Source organism: Ylistrum balloti, unplaced genomic scaffold (assembly GCF_031769215.1).
Source record: "Ylistrum balloti isolate Yb309-2 unplaced genomic scaffold, AGI_CSIRO_Ybal_v1 Utg370902, whole genome shotgun sequence".
Taxonomy (NCBI): Eukaryota; Metazoa; Mollusca; class Bivalvia; order Pectinida; family Pectinidae; genus Ylistrum; species Ylistrum balloti.
In genome coordinates, this window is record NW_026782512.1 from 389458 (window position 1) to 408203 (window position 18746).

Here is an 18746-nt window from a genome sequence, read left to right on the forward strand (position 1 = left end):
GCTTCATATGTTCACGACGTGTTGAAATTTCATTGAGCTATATTTACCCATGGCTGTAAACAGCAATAAAATACCTGGTACTTTTAAAAACAAAAAAACATGAAAATTGTGTTCCACAAATATATATGATATTACAATTTTCTCTGTCAGCTTTGATTCTACAGAGTTACTTGGGAAAATCTCAGCTTTGATTCTACAGAGTTACTTGGGAAAATCTAAATCTGTGTGACTGTTGAATTGTTATTTTGGCAGAGTTTAAAAATTAGAGATTTTAACTTTAGATATAAGAGTTTTCACCATGATCACACCATATGGATATTTGTATGATAATCTTGTTAACAATCCAGTTTAACAGAACTTCTTGAAGCTGTACACTGACCTTAACAGTGGTACCCAGTAAATCTGTGTCATAGCTGTAAACGTCAAGACAAGAGTTGCCATTGGGTACAGTTGCACTAAGCCAGACCTGAGTGTGTCGGGGAAGTCGTTGTATCTCGTCCGAGTCATCTACAGACATATCAGTAATTCTAATATCAAAGTATATAAGATTAAAACAAGGATCATTTAATATTTCATTAACCAGTAAATTATTTCTAGAAATCATCAGAATACTTTGTAAACTATACTTGTGGGTCTTCCTGTTAGATTACAGACGGAGAGGAGTCTTTATAAAACTGAAAGTAAATACATCTATCAACTGAATATTTACATAACGGTAAATTTCTTCATCAAAAGTAACTGTTACAACACTAAAGCCATTCATGATATTATTTTTATGAGATTGATGACATCACACTAATGGTCATGTGACCAACAAACAGTGTTATACTCTCACAACACATACAATGTATTGCTTTCTCACGATATTTCTATTGTTGATACCAGCAAATGTAAATAAATGTACGAGTGATCAGTACCATACATATATGTATCTTCCTCATTGTGTGCTCCTACAGCTACAGAACAGCCAGCCAGCACACCCATATCTGTATCCATGGTGATGGAATCCATCAAATGTGTGAACTGTGGACAGCCAGCTACCTGTCGGATGCGTGCTGCAGATGGACGTTCTGCAGGATAGTGGGACCAGCACATGCACATTAGGTCGAGAAAGTGAGCAGGGTACTGCTTCTCCTGAAGAAAATAGTAATATAAAGTATTATTGATATAGACAAAGATATGAACAGATAATTTGTATTTCTACATGTAGGTATGTGTGTTATTATCAGGGTAGATATATCTATGTTGTATACAGATACCATCTTTATAAGTCAGGTTGTTGATATTTTTCACATTTATGTTTTCACAAGTATGGGCAGGATATCTATGTTATCATCATAATATGACATATATCTTATACCTTTCAGGACACCATATCAGACCCTTGGACCTTGTGATTTAAAGAGGACATAGGAGAATGTAAACATACAACAGGTGATACCCTCCACAACAGGTGATACCCTCCACAACAGGTGATACCCTCCACAACAGGTGATACCCTCCATTGGTTGTTGTCAGAAAACACCAAACGAACAAGCCAAGAATTTGGGGGTTTATATAAGATCCTTGATAGGACAAATTTTAAGTTGATTTTCTACTGATTTCAGAGAATATCTTTACAAAACATATGATCGTAAGTTTAAAATCTTTAAACTTATTCTATTCCTATTTTGCATATATTCAAAGCAAAACAAAAGAACTAAATATTACAGAACTTTCTAATGGATCATCACCAGAACTTTCTAATGGTTCATCACCAGAACTTTCTAATGGTTCATCACCAGAACTTTCTAATGGATCATCACCAGAACTTTCTAATGGATCATCACCAGAACTTTCTAATGGATCATCACCAGAACTTTCTAATGGATCATCACCAGAACTTTCTAATGGATCATCACCAGAACTTTCTAATGGTTCATCACCAGAACTTTCTAATGGTTCATCACCAGAACTTTCTAATGGATCATCACCAGAACTTTCTAATGGATCATCACCAGAACTTTCTAATGGATCATCACCAGAACTTTCTAATGGTTCATCACCAGAACTTTCTAATGGTTCATCACCAGAACTTTCTAATGGATCATCACCAGAACTTTCTAATGGTTCATCACCAGAACTTTCTAATGGTTCATCACCAGAACTTTCTAATGGTTCATCACCAGAACTTTCTAATGGTTCATCACCAGAACTTTCTAATGGATCATCACCAGAACTTTCTAATGGTTCATCACCAGAACTTTCTAATGGTTCATCACCAGAACTTTCTAATGGTTCATCACCAGAACTTTCTAATGGTTCATCACCAGAACTTTCTAATGGTTCATCACCAGAACTTTCTAATGGTTCATCACCAGAACTTTCTAATGGTTCATCACCAGAACTTTCTAATGGTTCATCACCAGAACTTTCTAATGGTTCATCACCAGAACTTTCTAATGGATCATCACCAGAACTTTCTAATGGTTCATCACCAGAACTTTCTAATGGTTCATCACCAGAACTTTCTAATGGATCATCACCAGAACTTTCTAATGGATCATCACCAGAACTTTCTAATGGATCATCACCATCATCAATCATCCTACCTTGTGTGTGATACATGGACGACCATTTTGACAGATGAATAATGTTGGGTTGGTAACATCCTCAAGTGGCTTCGAGCATGTCAACAGCTCGTACATAAACATTCCAAATGAGAAAATGTCAACCTGTGATTAACAAGTAAACATGAAGTTAAGAGTCAAAGTTATTATCAAAAAAGAAAAAAAAAACAAAACAAAACATAAACAAAAAAAAATCTGGTATTTGCAGTAGAACTTCTCAATTATAAATTTGCGTTGATTACTAGTACGGATTAAGAGAATCTGTTACCGGGTTTTAAGATTGATTAATCTGTCACGGTCTAAAATTCTGTAACAATCTCATTCAAAGTCAAGCCAATTTTCAAACGAGATTTTGTTACAGAATGTCAGCCATTGAAAAAGATATATCAATCTTGAAAACATATATTTAGATAATCTATTTCTCACATTCATACTTTTGTAAGAGTTATTTAAAATTTTCTCAGTTATATTAATTTCCAAATTCTTTCCAGTTACATTGAAAGAAAAGACAGGTTTCAAGGAGCTTGTTAAACTTATCTATTAGACTAACCAGTTCTGTGTAGGTATGTTTGCCAGCATATTGCAGAATTTCTGGAGCTATAAAGGGTGGAGTCCCTCCAAAGCCCTTGGTGCCAGAGGGTAGTGCAGACCGACTGATGCCATAGTCTGCCAATTTGATGTGAACCATTCCAAGGTCACCAGTATTGTCCATGAATGGAATCTTCCACACTAGTACATTATCAGCCTTCAGGTCTCGGTAGATTACAGAGCCAAGGTGAAGGTAGGCCAGGGCATCCGAAACCTGCAACAATTTAAAAAAAAATATGATTTAATTGCTGATGAAAACATATTTCAACAAAAATGATATCATTAGGGTAGAGGTTCTTGTAATACAACCAGTAGATTGTGACATTTCAATGACTACATGATCACCTTCATCAGACAAATGACCAGTATGGAGCATACTAGCTCTGACAGATGTAGTCTTAAATCTTCTACTGGTTGTGTTACAAGAACTTCTATTCTATTGACATACCAGCCTGAAGAAAATGTTGCAAAATAAAAAAGCTTACACACCTTTGCTGACATTAACAGTACTAAGTAACTGTAAAACAAGATTACAATTGTTCCTTTATCCTAAATTTCTTTACTGTATAATGGTTGTTCAAACTGAATAAAAACTGTACCAAAGACACAAAAGTGAAATTATTGATTCAAAACGAATTTAGAATTAGATATGTTAGTGTCAGTTTATAAAGAAAACTATTTCACACAGCTGTTTCTTCCTTCAAGGACTTGTCACTGGTACTATCTAGGGCCCAAATAGACAACTGAGCTTAATTAAAGTGAATGAAAATTCAATAAATGTCATAAATTTTATCATTTTCAATTCAATATGGAATGGCTACCAGAGTACATTAAGTACATGTGTATCATGTCTCTATTTAGACAAACTATACCATTACATGCAGGTTACAATAAACCACATGAACTAAAACCTACAAAGAGTGTTTACCACCTGCAAATAGTACAAAATACATAGAAGATGTTAACTCAAATACTAAACACATGACACACAAGGTATGGAAGTATGCTTACCTGTATAATGGTTTGTTTGATAGTGGATACAGACAGCCTTTGGCCTCCACTCTTAAGTTTGTCAAGGATGTTTCTGAGGGAGCCATGTGGGGCAAGTTCCAGAATAAGCCCTAGAGGTGTGATAGACAGTCCTATTAGTGGCACCATGTTGTGGTGCTGGATGTCCTGAAGGATGGACACTTCCTGTCGGGCTGTCAGATAGGCATCACAGGCTCGCTGCATATACAGGTGATCTTTCTGTAATTAAGATCAAGGTCATAAAACATGTTATCATTCCATATCCAAGGTCAAGATCATGATACAGTTGATCCTTTTGTAACTAAGGTCAATGACATATCACAGGTTATCTTTCTGTAATCAAGGTCAAGGTTACAATAGCTGATCTCTGTTACTAAAATGAAGGTCAGGACAAAGTCAAGGTCAAGTTAACATAATACCACTTATTTGTTTGACGACACTTTCTGCTCATCACCAGTACAGGAAGAACATTTTGTTTTAGTAATAAGAGTGTTCCTTTAATATTGACAATGTCACAGTAAATAACATTTCATTGTAATCTATTAAGTAATTACAACAAAAATTTGACAAATGTTGTCAATACAATCTGTATCTACTGGAAGAATCAAACATACTGCTTTTGTTACTCATTTCACCTGTAAAGTTTTCACCGAGCATTAAATGATAAAGTGTTATAATTACACATACTGACCCTACGGTGAGGAGTGTCTTTGTGGGAAGCAAACAGAATTTTAACTGCCACATCACGCTTTGGCTTCTCAACCTACAGACAAAAACATGCAACATATAAATAGGACATCAGCTCTCAAACAATTACTCCATATACTGTAACACTAATAAAGATGTTATGAAGCAACACTAAACCTTAAATAATTACATATGATAGCTGGGGTACAAAGCTTTATATGATAACTCAGAATGACTCAACCTCTCTATTGGGACACTTTATGTCAGACACAACAGCAAGTGGCTCAAGGATCTGATATAAGTTGTGGGCTTATCTAGAGTTTGACTTAAACAGTTAGTGCTGTTCAGTAAGGCTTATCTCAGAATAAATGCAGTAAATGTATCCTTATGGGGTATACTGATTTTGAATTATATTTTAATTACAAATTTGATAATGAACAAACCAACACCTAATATTCTCTTTTCTTTTTGTTTTCTGTCCAAATCCCTATTTTTTGGAAAAGACAGAAATCCAAACTTGAAGTGTTAACATGAAATTTGTGTGGATATCTTCTTCTATAATATGAACTAAATTGATTCCTGGCACAAACTTGGGTGCAAATCTGATAAAATACACATATATCTCTATATTAATAAGATTCTTGGATGAGTTTTTTTTCTCTACAGCAACCATGAAGTTTGCAATGAAAGGTCAATATTACAAGAGGCCCATAAGGCCTGTATCACTCACCTGATTAAGTTTCTAAAATTGATTTATTTTAACTAAGGGAAAAGTATTTAAAAAACTTGTAGCTATTTCCCCATAATAGGCTCAAACCTCCTCCAAAAGTGGGTTAGAAGCAATGTTTGAAAAAACTAAGTTCTTTTTACCAAGGATGCCTTCAGCTCCAACGTAAGAAGAATTTGAAGGACTTTGCTCTATTTCCACTACTTGGCAACATCCCTCATGCCTCAGTAGTCAGCAATCTACTGTTCATACATGTCTGATTCCATTCACCTAAGCATGTCTCAAATTGGTACAGAATCTTGGCATTCCTAAATATGAAGAATGATTTTTAAAAATTTGTCTTATTTCCCCTACTGGACCCTATCCCTCCCTCCCTACAGGGCTGAGTTTGACCATTAATACAAACATGATTCACCAATGCATGTTTTTAGGCCAAATTGAGACAACATGCAGGTATTCCTACAGAAGATGAAGAATTTTAAAGATTTTGCTTCTTGGATCCTGCTCTTCCAAAAGGCAGAAACCTAAAGTTTAACTGATATCAAATACAGGCAAAATCCAATAAAACCTTTTATACAAGATTTGTTCCTCTTCCCCAAAGGATGCTCCAGACTAAAAAATGATTAAAATCTACTCAGCAATACATGACTGGTTACAATTTATAGGATGCTGCAGTATCTGTATAGATCACTTGACCATTTGGGCTAAAAAAATCTTCTTAAAATACAAAGATCAGGATCAGGGTTTACATATAGATAATAACTGTAACACTGAACACTACCTAATTCTACAACTATAGAATCATCAGTAACAATGGACACACCCTTTTAAGAGTTCCTGCATAAACATCTCCGAATCCTCCTCGGCCTAGTGTTTTGTCGAGGGTCAGGTGATCAGATGGACCAATCAGTACTTCACTGTCTAAATCACTAAACACCTGAAAAGAAGAATTATAATTTACTTTAAATATCATTTTTTATTTACTATTAATTCTTAGTATACAGTTATAATTGTACAAAGGATTTTAATCCAGTCAAAAGGTAAGTCGGGTCCATACTATCTAGGACACTTCATACATCGTTGCTAGAGGGGGAGTATGTAACCCTGGTAATATACTAGCTGCAATATACCACTCGGCAAGAGAGAACTTCTCTTTAGCTGGATTGGTTGAGTGTTAGACTAATAAGCCAGGGGTGCCTGGTTCGAACGCGGAGGCATTGAAATAAATAATGACCTGTGACACTAGCATCATTCATACTGGTCATTTGTCTGATGAAAGTGATAGTGTAGTCATTGAAAACTCAACTCAAAGTCTGTCTTATTATAGGACAACAAAAAACATCATCTCCAACTCAAAGTCTGTCTTATTATAGGACAATAAAAAACATCATCTCCAACTCAAAGTCTGTCTTATTATAGGACAGCAAAAAACATCATCTCCAACTCAAAGTCTGTCTTATTATAGGACAACAAAAAACATCATCTCCAACTCAAAAGTCTGTCTTATTATAGGACAACAAAAAACATAATCTCCAACCCAAAATCTTGGTAACCCTTATGAACTTCAATAATTAAGAGTGAGTTTATTACCAAATGCAGGTTTATTGTTGCTATAGATACATATAAATACAATTTAATTCAAATTTACATTTATAGATTTATAATTGCAAGAAACTGATTCAATGGACATCATGGAACTACCTAGTTCAGTCTACTACAGATAATATATTGCATGGCAGGTGATAGTGAAATTCAGGCCAATGTTGACTTACCACATCTGGGGCTATATGTAAAATTCTACATGTACCGTCGGAGGACATCATGTAGGTTGGGGACACACTGCCATGGCGGTCACAGATCTCATCGTAACCACACAGGTAGTTGACAATGCTTCGTTCCACCACAAAACAGTTAAGGACATTGTGCTTGTTCTCACTCACGTCATCTCTGTTAGAACAAAGAAACATTTAGCAATTCTAATCCCAAAGTATTTCACATACCTTATCATTTCATCCTAACAACTACACAAATCACTTGTAACTGAGCTAGTCAGCTTCCATAAGATGAAACAACACCTTGAACTAAAAGATACTTGATATAAACTGACTTAGTAATCTCAGGAAAGTATATACATGTCTACTTTAAACTGAAAATAACCTCTTACCATTTACTTGTTTTGAGGCCTACTGTCTTACTCTGGACAGGTATAGCCATGCTTTTAACCAGTGTGAGATTTCAAAGCTTGTCTTACACTTGGGATGAGGAAAATCCCTAGACATAGCTATGACATCAACAAAGTATTCACCCTTTTTGGTGAGATTTATGTGTTATACATCCTTATGTGTATTTGGGACAGGTTATACCTACCTATCATGATTTGGGACATCTAGTTATACCTACCTACCTGGTATTTGGGACAGGTTATACCAGGTTATACCTACCTACCTTGTATTTGGGACCCGTTATACCTACCTACCTAGTATTTCAGACAGGTTATACTCTACCTACCTGGTATTTGGGACAGGTTATACCTACCTACCTGGTATTTGGGACTACCTACCTACCTGGTATTTGGGACAGGTATCTACCTATCTTGTATTTGGGACAGGTTATACCTACCTACCTGGTATTTGGGACAGGTTATACCTACCTACCTGGTATTTGGGACAGGTTATACCTACCTACCTGGTATTTGGGACAGGTTATACCTACCTACCTGGTATTTGGGACAGGTTATACCTACCTACCTGGTATTTGGGACAGGTTATACCTACCTACCTGGTATTTCAGACAGGTTATACCTACCTACCTGGTATTTGGGACAGGTTATACTCTACCTACCTGGTATTTCAGACAGGTTACCTACCTACCTGGTATTTGGGACAGGTTATACCTACCTACCTGGTATTTGGGACAGGTTATACCTACCTATCTTGTATTTGGGACAGGTTATACCTACCTATCTTGTATTTGGGACAGGTTATACCTACCTACCTGGTATTTGGGACAGGTTATACCTACCTACCTGGTATTTGGGACAGGTTATACCTACCTACCTTGTATTTCAGACAGGTTATACCTACCTACCTGGTATTTGGGACAGGTTATACTCTACCTACCTTGTATTTGGAACAGGTTATACCTACATACCTGGTATTTGGGACAGGTTATTACCTATACCTACCTACCTGGTATTTCAGACAGGTTATACCTACCTACCTGGTATTTGGGACAGGTTATACCTACCTACCTGGTATTTGGGACAGGTTATACCTACCTACCTGGTATTTGGGACAGGTTATACCTACCTACCTGGTATTTGGGACAGGTTATACCTACCTACCTGGTATTTGGGACAGGTTATACCTACCTACCTGGTATTTGGGACAGGTTATACCTACCTACCTGGTATTTGGGACAGGTTATACCTACCTACCTGGTATTTGGGACAGGTTATACCTACCTACCTAGTATTTGGGACAGGTTATACCTACCTACCTGGTATTTCAGACAGGTTATACCTACCTACCTGGTATTTGGGACAGGTTATACCTACCTACCTTGTATTTGGGACAGGTTATACCTACCTACCTGGTATTTGGGACAGGTTATACCTACCTACCTAGTATTTGGGACAGGTTATACCTACCTACCTGGTATTTCAGACAGGTTATACCCACCTACCTGGTATTTGGGACAGGTTATACCTACCTACCTGGTATTTGGGACAGGTTATACCTACCTACCTGGTATTTCAGACAGGTTATACCTACCTACCTTGTATTTGGGACAGGTTATACCTACCTACCTGGTATTTCAGACAGGTTATACCTACCTACCTGGTATTTGGGACAGGTTATACCTACCTACCTGGTATTTGGGACAGGTTATACCTACCTACCTGGGACAGGTTATACCTACCTACCTTGTATTTGGGACAGGTTATACCTACCTACCTGGTATTTGGGACAGGTTATACCTACCTACCTGGTATTTCAGACAGGTTATACCTACCTATCTTGTATTTGGGACAGGTTATACACTACCTAACTGGTATTTCAGACAGGTTATACTCTACCTACCTTGTATTTGGAACAGGTTATACCTACCTACCTTGTATTTGGGACCCGTTATACCTACCTACCTAGTATTTCAGACAGGTTATACTCTACCTACCTGGTATTTGGGACAGGTTATACCTACCTACCTGGTATTTGGGACAGGTTATACCTACCTACCTGGTATTTCAGACAGGTTATACCTACCTACCTGGTATTTGGGACAGGTTATACCTACCTACCTGGTATTTGGGACAGGTTATACCTACCTACCTGGTATTTGGGACAGGTTATACCTACCTACCTAGTATTTGGGACAGGTTATACCTACCTACCTGGTATTTGGGACAGGTTATACCTACCTACCTGGTATTTGGGACAGGTTATACCTACCTACCTGGTATTTGGGACAGGTTATACCTACCTACCTAGTATTTGGGACAGGTTATACCTACCTACCTTGTATTTGGGACAGGTTATACCTACCTACCTAGTATTTGGGACAGGTTATACCTACCTACCTGGTATTTGGGACAGGTTATACCTACATACCTAGTATTTGGGACAGGTTATACCTACATACCTAGTATTTGGGACAGGTTATACCTACCTACCTTGTATTTGGGACAGGTTATACCTACCTACCTGGTATTTGGGACAGGTTATACCTACCTACCTGGTATTTGGGACAGGTTATACCTACCTACCTTGTATTTGGGACAGGTTATACCTACCTACCTGGTATTTCAGACAGGTTATACCTACCTACCTGGTATTTCAGACAGGTTATACCTACCTACCTTGTATTTGGGACAGGTTATACTCTACCTACCTGGTATTTGGGACAGGTTATACCTACCTACCTGGTATTTGGGACAGGTTATACCTACCTACCTAGTATTTGGGACAGGTTATACCTACCTACCTGGTATTTGGGACAGGTTATACTCTACCTACCTGGAATTTGGAACAGGTTATACTCTACCTACCTGGAATTTGGAACAGGCTTCTCATCTTCTGTAAATGATGGCATCCCCTGAGAATTGGTGACAGAGGTTTGTGAATCTGTTAGGGAAATGTATTGCCAATTCTTTGAATTGTCAGTTTTCCTTTCTTCATCCACAGCCTGCCCTAGACAGTGTGGACATGGCACAATTCGAGTAATAAGGTAACGTCCGTAACAATTCTGGTTAAAACGTCCCTCTCCCAGGTCAGGGTACCAGTCATGAAGCAGATTGTCTATATGAGCCGTGATCTTGGCCATGAAGCAGGCCTTGACACCTTCATCCAGGTAGACTTGTTCTCTCTGTGATATTACAAGGCTCTTCTGTGAAATACCATGTTGTGCCAGGTGAAACACTAAGGAATCACAGGGGAATGATATCTCCAGTATTACACTGTTTATCATGTCAATCTTGGTCCAGTCATCCTCCATAAAACACTTGAATGAGTACTTGCTGTATTGACAAAGATCTGCAGATGTTCCAAGCACCTCCTTGATACAGAATAGAGGTGTGTCATAGTACAGGAGCTTCATACCAGTTTGCCAAGGTTGCCACTTTGGAATCTTGTTTCTGAGAGCGGTACAGGCAGCAAGGATGTCAGGGGATATTTCAACCAGTTTTTCTACAATACTATGCAGTGTACCATCTGCGAGGATTCGGGTGATGAGGCGTGGCCAGAATCCACTCGGGAAGTAAGTCATTACATAAAGACGACACAGGGAAAACATAATGTTGTTGGTGGACTCTGTCTTGTACAGGATCAAACTACTAGGCTCCAATGAGTCCTGGTTTTTTAGTGAGGAGAAGGGACTAGTTTGGTTGCTACCTGGCTTCATTCTGAATGAGGTACCAAAAGGAAATTTGGAAAATGTCTGTACCTCATTGGAATCACAGGGTTTGGACAGAGATATCTGAAAATACAACAATAATATCTGAATGAATTCACCTTCCATCCCTGCAGCTAAGTACCTATATTCCTTTCACCTTCTTGATTACTAACTTGGTGCTAGTTCTCTTTATATGAATTATGAATTCCCTCACAGTAACGCTATCCCTCACTTCACAATCAAAATCTGATCTCTTTCATTTCCCATACCTACAGTCCTAAAACTAGTTTACTTGTCCCTTCTAATCCTATTTTCCTCAGCATCCAAACCTCACTGCCCTTCCCCACTCCTACAATCACATCAATTTACAAGCCATCCCGTCACCTGAAAAGTAAGAATTCCCTACAAAACTAAGAAGCACCTCATAAGATTCTCCATTATACAGGTATCTTTCCTACCCTGACATCTGTGTTGCTGCGGATGCTGGAGGCCAGTTCTTGTTCAGTAGGGAGCAGGGATGGCAGTAACAGTCTGTTGCGGTCAAATTCTAGGGCCACCTCAAACTTGCCTAACAGGCCACAGATATACTGCTCTATACTCTCTGGCTGGAATGTGGATTCTTTAAACAACATCCTTAAGTTCTCCGCCTTCATTACACCTGTACAGGTAAGATTATACTTAGAAATAAACAGTCAGGTACACTGAAACACTTTAGATATACAAGAACCTTTCAACAAACTTTTCATCAGATTCTGTATATTGACTTGAAAACTGAAATATGAAAACAGACTAATGTATGTCTTTGAATTTACGTCTCTTCTCATACATGTATCAAACACTCGCAGTGCAGTTGTTTACCATGACCTTTGACCTGTGCATCTCAAATCGAAGATACCCTATGTTCTTTCAATATCTCAAGTGGAAAAATTTCAAATAAAAAATACAAAAATTGGAGTTTGGTGTAAATTTAGTGTGACTTTTTGACTTTGATAAGTACAGATAAGGTAAAATGTCTTATAAACAATCATAAACAGTTTTATTTCTGAAAGTTCTGAACTGCCAGAGTGTAATTCATGTATGTGTGATCTGTGTGTGACACTTTGGCCATGTGTATGTGTGATCTGTGTGTGACACTTTGGCCAGGTATGTGTGATCTGTGTGTGACACTTTGGCCATGTGTATGTGTGATCTGTGTGTGACACTTTGGCCAGGAATGTGTGATCTGTGTGTGACACTTTGGCCAGGTATGTGTGATCTGTGTGTGACACTTTGGCCAGGTATGTGTGATCTGTGTGTGACACTTTGGCCAGGAATGTGTGATCTGTGTGTGACACTTTGGCCAGGTATGTGTGATCTGTGTGTGACACTTTGGCCATGTATGTGTGATCTGTGTGTGACACTTTGGCCAGGTATGTGTGATCTGTGTGTGACACTTTGGCCATGTGTATGTATGATCTGTGTGTGACACTTTGGCCAGGTATGTGTGATCTGTGTGTGACACTTTGGCCATGTGTATGTATGATCTGTGTGTGACACTTTGGCCAGGAATGTGTGATCTGTGTGTGACACTTTGGCCAGGTATGTGTGATCTGTGTGTGACTCTTTGGCCATGTATGTGTGATCTGTGTGTGACACTTTGGCCAGGTATGTGTGATCTGTGTGTGACACTTTGGCCAGGTATGTGTGATCTGTGTGTGACACTTTGGCCAGGTATGTGTGATCTGTGTGTGACACTTTGGCCAGGTATGTGTGATCTGTGTGTGACACTTTGGCCAGGTATGTGTGATCTGTGTGTGACACTTTGGCCAGGTATGTGTGATCTGTGTGTGACACTTTGGCCAGGTATGTGTGATCTGTGTGTGACACTTTGGCCATGTGTATGTGTGATCTGTGTGTGACACTTTGGCCAGGTATGTGTGATCTGTGTGTGACACTTTGGCCAGGTATGTGTGATCTGTGTGTGACACTTTGGCCATGTGTATGTGTGATCTGTGTGTGACACTTTGGCCAGGTATGTGTGATCTGTGTGTGACACTTTGGCCATGTGTATGTGTGATCTGTGTGTGACACTTTGGCCAGGTATGTGTGATCTGTGTGTGACACTTTGGCCAGGTATGTGTGATCTGTGTGTGACACTTTGGCCATGTGTATGTGTGATCTGTGTGTGACACTTTGGCCAGGTATGTGTGATCTGTGTGTGACACTTTGGCCAGGTATGTGTGATCTGTGTGTGACACTTTGGCCATGTGTATGTGTGATCTGTGTGTGACACTTTGGCCAGGTATGTGTGATCTGTGTGTGACACTTTGGCCAGGTATGTGTGATCTGTGTGTGACACTTTGGCCATGTGTATGTGTGATCTGTGTGTGACACTTTGGCCAGGTATGTGTGATCTGTGTGTGACACTTTGGCCAGGTATGTGTGATCTGTGTGTGACACTTTGGCCATGTGTATGTATGATCTGTGTGTGACACTTTGGCCAGGAATGTGTGATCTGTGTGTGACACTTTGGCCAGGTATGTGTGATCTGTGTGTGACTCTTTGGCCATGTATGTGTGATCTGTGTGTGACACTTTGGCCAGGTATGTGTGATCTGTGTGTGACACTTTGGCCAGGTATGTGTGATCTGTGTGTGACACTTTGGCCATGTGTATGTGTGATCTGTGTGTGACACTTTGGCCAGGAATGTGTGATCTGTGTGTGACACTTTGGCCAGGTATGTGTGATCTGTGTGTGACACTTTGGCCATGTGTATGTGTGATCTGTGTGTGACACTTTGGCCAGGAATGTGTGATCTGTGTGTGACACTTTGGCCAGGTATGTGTGATCTGTGTGTGACACTTTGGCCAGGTATGTGTGATCTGTGTGTGACACTTTGGCCAGGAATGTGTGATCTGTGTGTGACACTTTGGCCAGGTATGTGTGATCTGTGTGTGACACTTTGGCCATGTATGTGTGATCTGTGTGTGACACTTTGGCCAGGTATGTGTGATCTGTGTGTGACACTTTGGCCATGTGTATGTATGATCTGTGTGTGACACTTTGGCCAGGTATGTGTGATCTGTGTGTGACACTTTGGCCATGTATGTGTGATCTGTGTGTGACACTTTGGCCAGGTATGTGTGATCTGTGTGTGACACTTTGGCCAGGTATGTGTGATCTGTGTGTGACACTTTGGCCAGGTATGTGTGATCTGTGTGTGACACTTTGGCCAGGTATGTGTGATCTGTGTGTGACACTTTGGCCATGTGTATGTGTGATCTGTGTGTGACACTTTGGCCAGGTATGTGTGATCTGTGTGTGACACTTTGGCCAGGTATGTGTGATCTGTGTGTGACACTTTGGCCATGTGTATGTGTGATCTGTGTGTGACACTTTGGCCAGGTATGTGTGATCTGTGTGTGACACTTTGGCCAGGTATGTGTGATCTGTGTGTGACACTTTGGCCATGTATGTGTGATCTGTGTGTGACACTTTGGCCAGGTATGTGTGATCTGTGTGTGACACTTTGGCCATGTGTATGTATGATCTGTGTGTAACACTTTGGCCAGGAATGTGTGATCTGTGTGTGACACTTTGGCCAGGTATGTGTGATCTGTGTGTGACTCTTTGGCCATGTATGTGTGATCTGTGCGTGACACTTTGGCCAGGTATGTGTGATCTGTGTGTGACACTTTGGCCAGGTATGTGTGATCTGTGTGTGACACTTTGGCCATGTGTATGTGTGATCTGTGTGTGACACTTTGGCCATGTGTATGTGTGATCTGTGTGTGACACTTTGGCCAGGTATGTGTGATCTGTGTGTGACACTTTGGCCATGTGTATGTGTGATCTGTGTGTGACACTTTGGCCAGGTATGTGTGATCTGTGTGTGACACTTTGGCCAGGTATGTGTGATCTGTGTGTGACACTTTGGCCAGGTATGTGTGATCTGTGTGTGACACTTTGGCCAGGTATGTGTGATCTGAGTGTGACACTTTGGCCATGTGTATGTGTGATCTGAGTGTGACACTTTGGCCATGTATGTGTGATCTGTGTGTGACACTTTGGCCAGGTATGTGTGATCTGAGTGTGACACTTTGGCCAGGAATGTGTGATCTGTGTGTGACACTTTGGCCAGGTATGTGTGATCTGTGTGTGACACTTTGGCCAGGAATGTATGATCTGTGTGTGACACTTTGGCCAGGAATGTATGATCTGAGTGTGACACTTTGGCCAGGTATGTATGATCTGTGTGTGACATTTTGGCCAGGAATGTGTGATCTGTGTGTGACACTTTGGCCAGGTATGTGTGATCTGTGTGTGACACTTTGGCCAGTGTATGTGTGATCTGTGTGTGACACTTTGGGCAGGTATGTGTGATCTGTGTGTGACACTTTGGCCAGGTATGTGTGATCTGTGTGTGACACTTTGGCCAGGTATGTGTGATCTGTGTGTGACACTTTGGCCAGGTATGTGTGATCTGTGTGTGACACTTTGGCCAGGTATGTGTGATCTGTGTGTGACACTTTGGCCAGGTATGTGTGATCTGTGTGTGACACTTTGGCCAGGTATGTGTGATCTGTGTGTGACACTTTGGCCAGGTATGTGTGATCTGTGTGTGACACTTTGGCCAGGTATGTGTGATCTGTGTGTGACACTTTGGCCAGGTATGTGTGATCTGTGTGTGACACTTTGGCCAGGTATGTGTGATCTGAGTGTGACACTTTGGCCATGTGTATGTGTGATCTGTGTGTGACACTTTGGCCATGTGTATGTGTGATCTGTGTGTGACACTTTGGCCAGGTATGTGTGATCTGTGTGTGACACTTTGGCCAGGTATGTGTGATCTGTGTGTGACACTTTGGCCAGGTATGTGTGATCTGTGTGTGACACTTTGGCCAGGTATGTGTGATCTGTGTGTGACACTCTGGCCAGGTATGTGTGATCTGTGTGTGACACTTTGGCCAGGTATGTGTGATCTGTGTGTGACACTTTGGCCAGGTATGTGTGATCTGAGTGTGACACTTTGGCCATGTGTATGTGTGATCTGTGTGTGACACTTTGGCCATGTGTATGTGTGATCTGTGTGTGACACTTTGGCCAGGTATGTGTGATCTGTGTGTGACACTTTGGCCAGGTATGTGTGATCTGTGTGTGACACTTTGGCCAGGTATGTGTGATCTGTGTGTGACACTCTGGCCAGGTATGTGTGATCTGTGTGTGACACTTTGGCCAGGTATGTGTGATCTGTGTGTGACACTCTGGCCAGGTATGTGTGATCTGTGTGTGACACTTTGGCCAGGTATGTGTGATCTGTGTGTGACACTTTGGCCAGGTATGTGTGATCTGTGTGTGACACTTTGGCCATGTGTATGTGATCTGTGTGTGACACTTTGGCCAGGTATGTGTGATCTGTGTGTGACACTTTGGCCATGTGTATGTGTGATCTGTGTGTGACACTTTGGCCAGGTATGTGTGATCTGTGTGTGACACTTTGGCCAGGTATGTGTGATCTGTGTGTGACACTCTGGCAAGGTATGTGTGATCTGTGTGTGACACTTTGGCCAGGTATGTGTGATCTGTGTGTGACACTTTGGCCATGTGTATGTGATCTGTGTGTGACACTTTGGCCAGGTATGTGTGATCTGTGTGTGACACTTTGGCCATGTGTATGTGTGATCTGTGTGTGACACTTTGGCCAGGTATGTGTGATCTGTGTGTGACACTTTGGCCATGTGTATGTGTGATCTGTGTGTGACACTTTGGCCATGTGTATGTGTGATCTGTGTGTGACACTTTGGCCAGGTATGTGTGGTCTGTGTGTGACACTTTGGCCAGGTATGTGTGATCTGTGTGTGACACTTTGGCCATGTGTATGTGTGATCTGTGTGTGACACTTTGGCCATGTGTATGTGTGATCTGTGTGTGACACTTTGGCCAGGTATGTGTGATCTGTGTGTGACACTTTGGCCATGTGTATGTGTGATCTGTGTGTGACACTTTGGCCATGTGTATGTGTGATCTGTGTGTGACACTTTGGCCAGGTATGTGTGGTCTGTGTGTGACACTTTGGCCAGGTATGTGTGATCTGTGTGTGACACTTTGGCCAGGTATGTGTGATCTGTGTGTGACACTTTGGCCAGGTATGTGTGATCTGTGTGTGACACTTTGGCCAGGTATGTGTGATCTGAGTGTGACACTTTGGCCATGTGTATGTGTGATCTGTGTGTGACACTTTGGCCAGGTATGTGTGATCTGTGTGTGACACTTTGGCCATGTGTATGTGATCTGTGTGTGACACTTTGGCCAGGTATGTGTGATCTGTGTGTGACACTTTGGCCATGTGTATGTGTGATCTGTGTGTGACACTTTGGCCAGGTATGTGTGATCTGTGTGTGACACTTTGGCCAGGTATGTGTGATCTGTGTGTGACACTCTGGCAAGGTATGTGTGATCTGTTTGTGACACTTTGGCCAGGTATGTGTGATCTGTGTGTGACACTTTGGCCATGTGTATGTGATCTGTGTGTGACACTTTGGCCAGGTATGTGTGATCTGTGTGTGACACTTTGGCCATGTGTATGTGTGATCTGTGTGTGACACTTTGGCCAGGTATGTGTGATCTGTGTGTGACACTTTGGCCATGTGTATGTGTGATCTGTGTGTGACACTTTGGCCATGTGTATGTGTGATCTGTGTGTGACACTTTGGCCAGGTATGTGTGGTCTGTGTGTGACACTTTGGCCAGGTATGTGTGATCTGTGTGTGACACTTTGGCCATGTTGTATGTGTGATCTGTGTGTGACACTTTGGCCATGTGTATGTGTGATCTGTGTGTGACACTTTGGCCAGGTATGTGTGATCTGTGTGTGACACTTTGGCCATGTGTATGTGTGATCTGTGTGTGACACTTTGGCCATGTGTATGTGTGATCTGTGTGTGACACTTTGGCCAGGTATGTGTGGTCTGTGTGTGACACTTTGGCCAGGTATGTGTGATCTGTGTGTGACACTTTGGCCAGGTATGTGTGATCTGTGTGTGACACTTTGGCCAGGTATGTGTGATCTGTGTGTGACACTTTGGCCAGGTATGTGTGATCTGAGTGTGACACTTTGGCCATGTGTATGTGTGATCTGTGTGTGACACTTTGGCCAGGTATGTGTGATCTGTGTGTGACACTTTGGCCATGTGTATGTGTGATCTGTGTGTGACACTTTGGCCAGGTATGTGTGATCT

The 18746-nt window shown here is 40.9% G+C and overlaps 1 protein-coding gene across 1 annotated transcript in view; it reads right to left on the reverse strand.

Moving 5' to 3' along the window:
- LOC132559385 (leucine-rich repeat serine/threonine-protein kinase 1-like) overlaps nt 1-18746 on the reverse strand; it is a 46818-nt gene that overhangs the window by 6679 nt on the left and 21393 nt on the right. The window contains exons 19-28 of the mRNA XM_060223996.1: nt 11988-12187; nt 10688-11613; nt 7413-7587; nt 6464-6577; nt 4918-4989; nt 4209-4445; nt 3160-3411; nt 2592-2714; nt 918-1134; nt 380-507 (exon numbers count right to left, since the gene is read on the reverse strand). Of these exons, the coding sequence (XP_060079979.1) occupies nt 380-507; nt 918-1134; nt 2592-2714; nt 3160-3411; nt 4209-4445; nt 4918-4989; nt 6464-6577; nt 7413-7587; nt 10688-11613; nt 11988-12187 (2444 nt within the window). The remainder of the gene's footprint in view (nt 1-379; nt 508-917; nt 1135-2591; nt 2715-3159; nt 3412-4208; nt 4446-4917; nt 4990-6463; nt 6578-7412; nt 7588-10687; nt 11614-11987; nt 12188-18746) is intronic.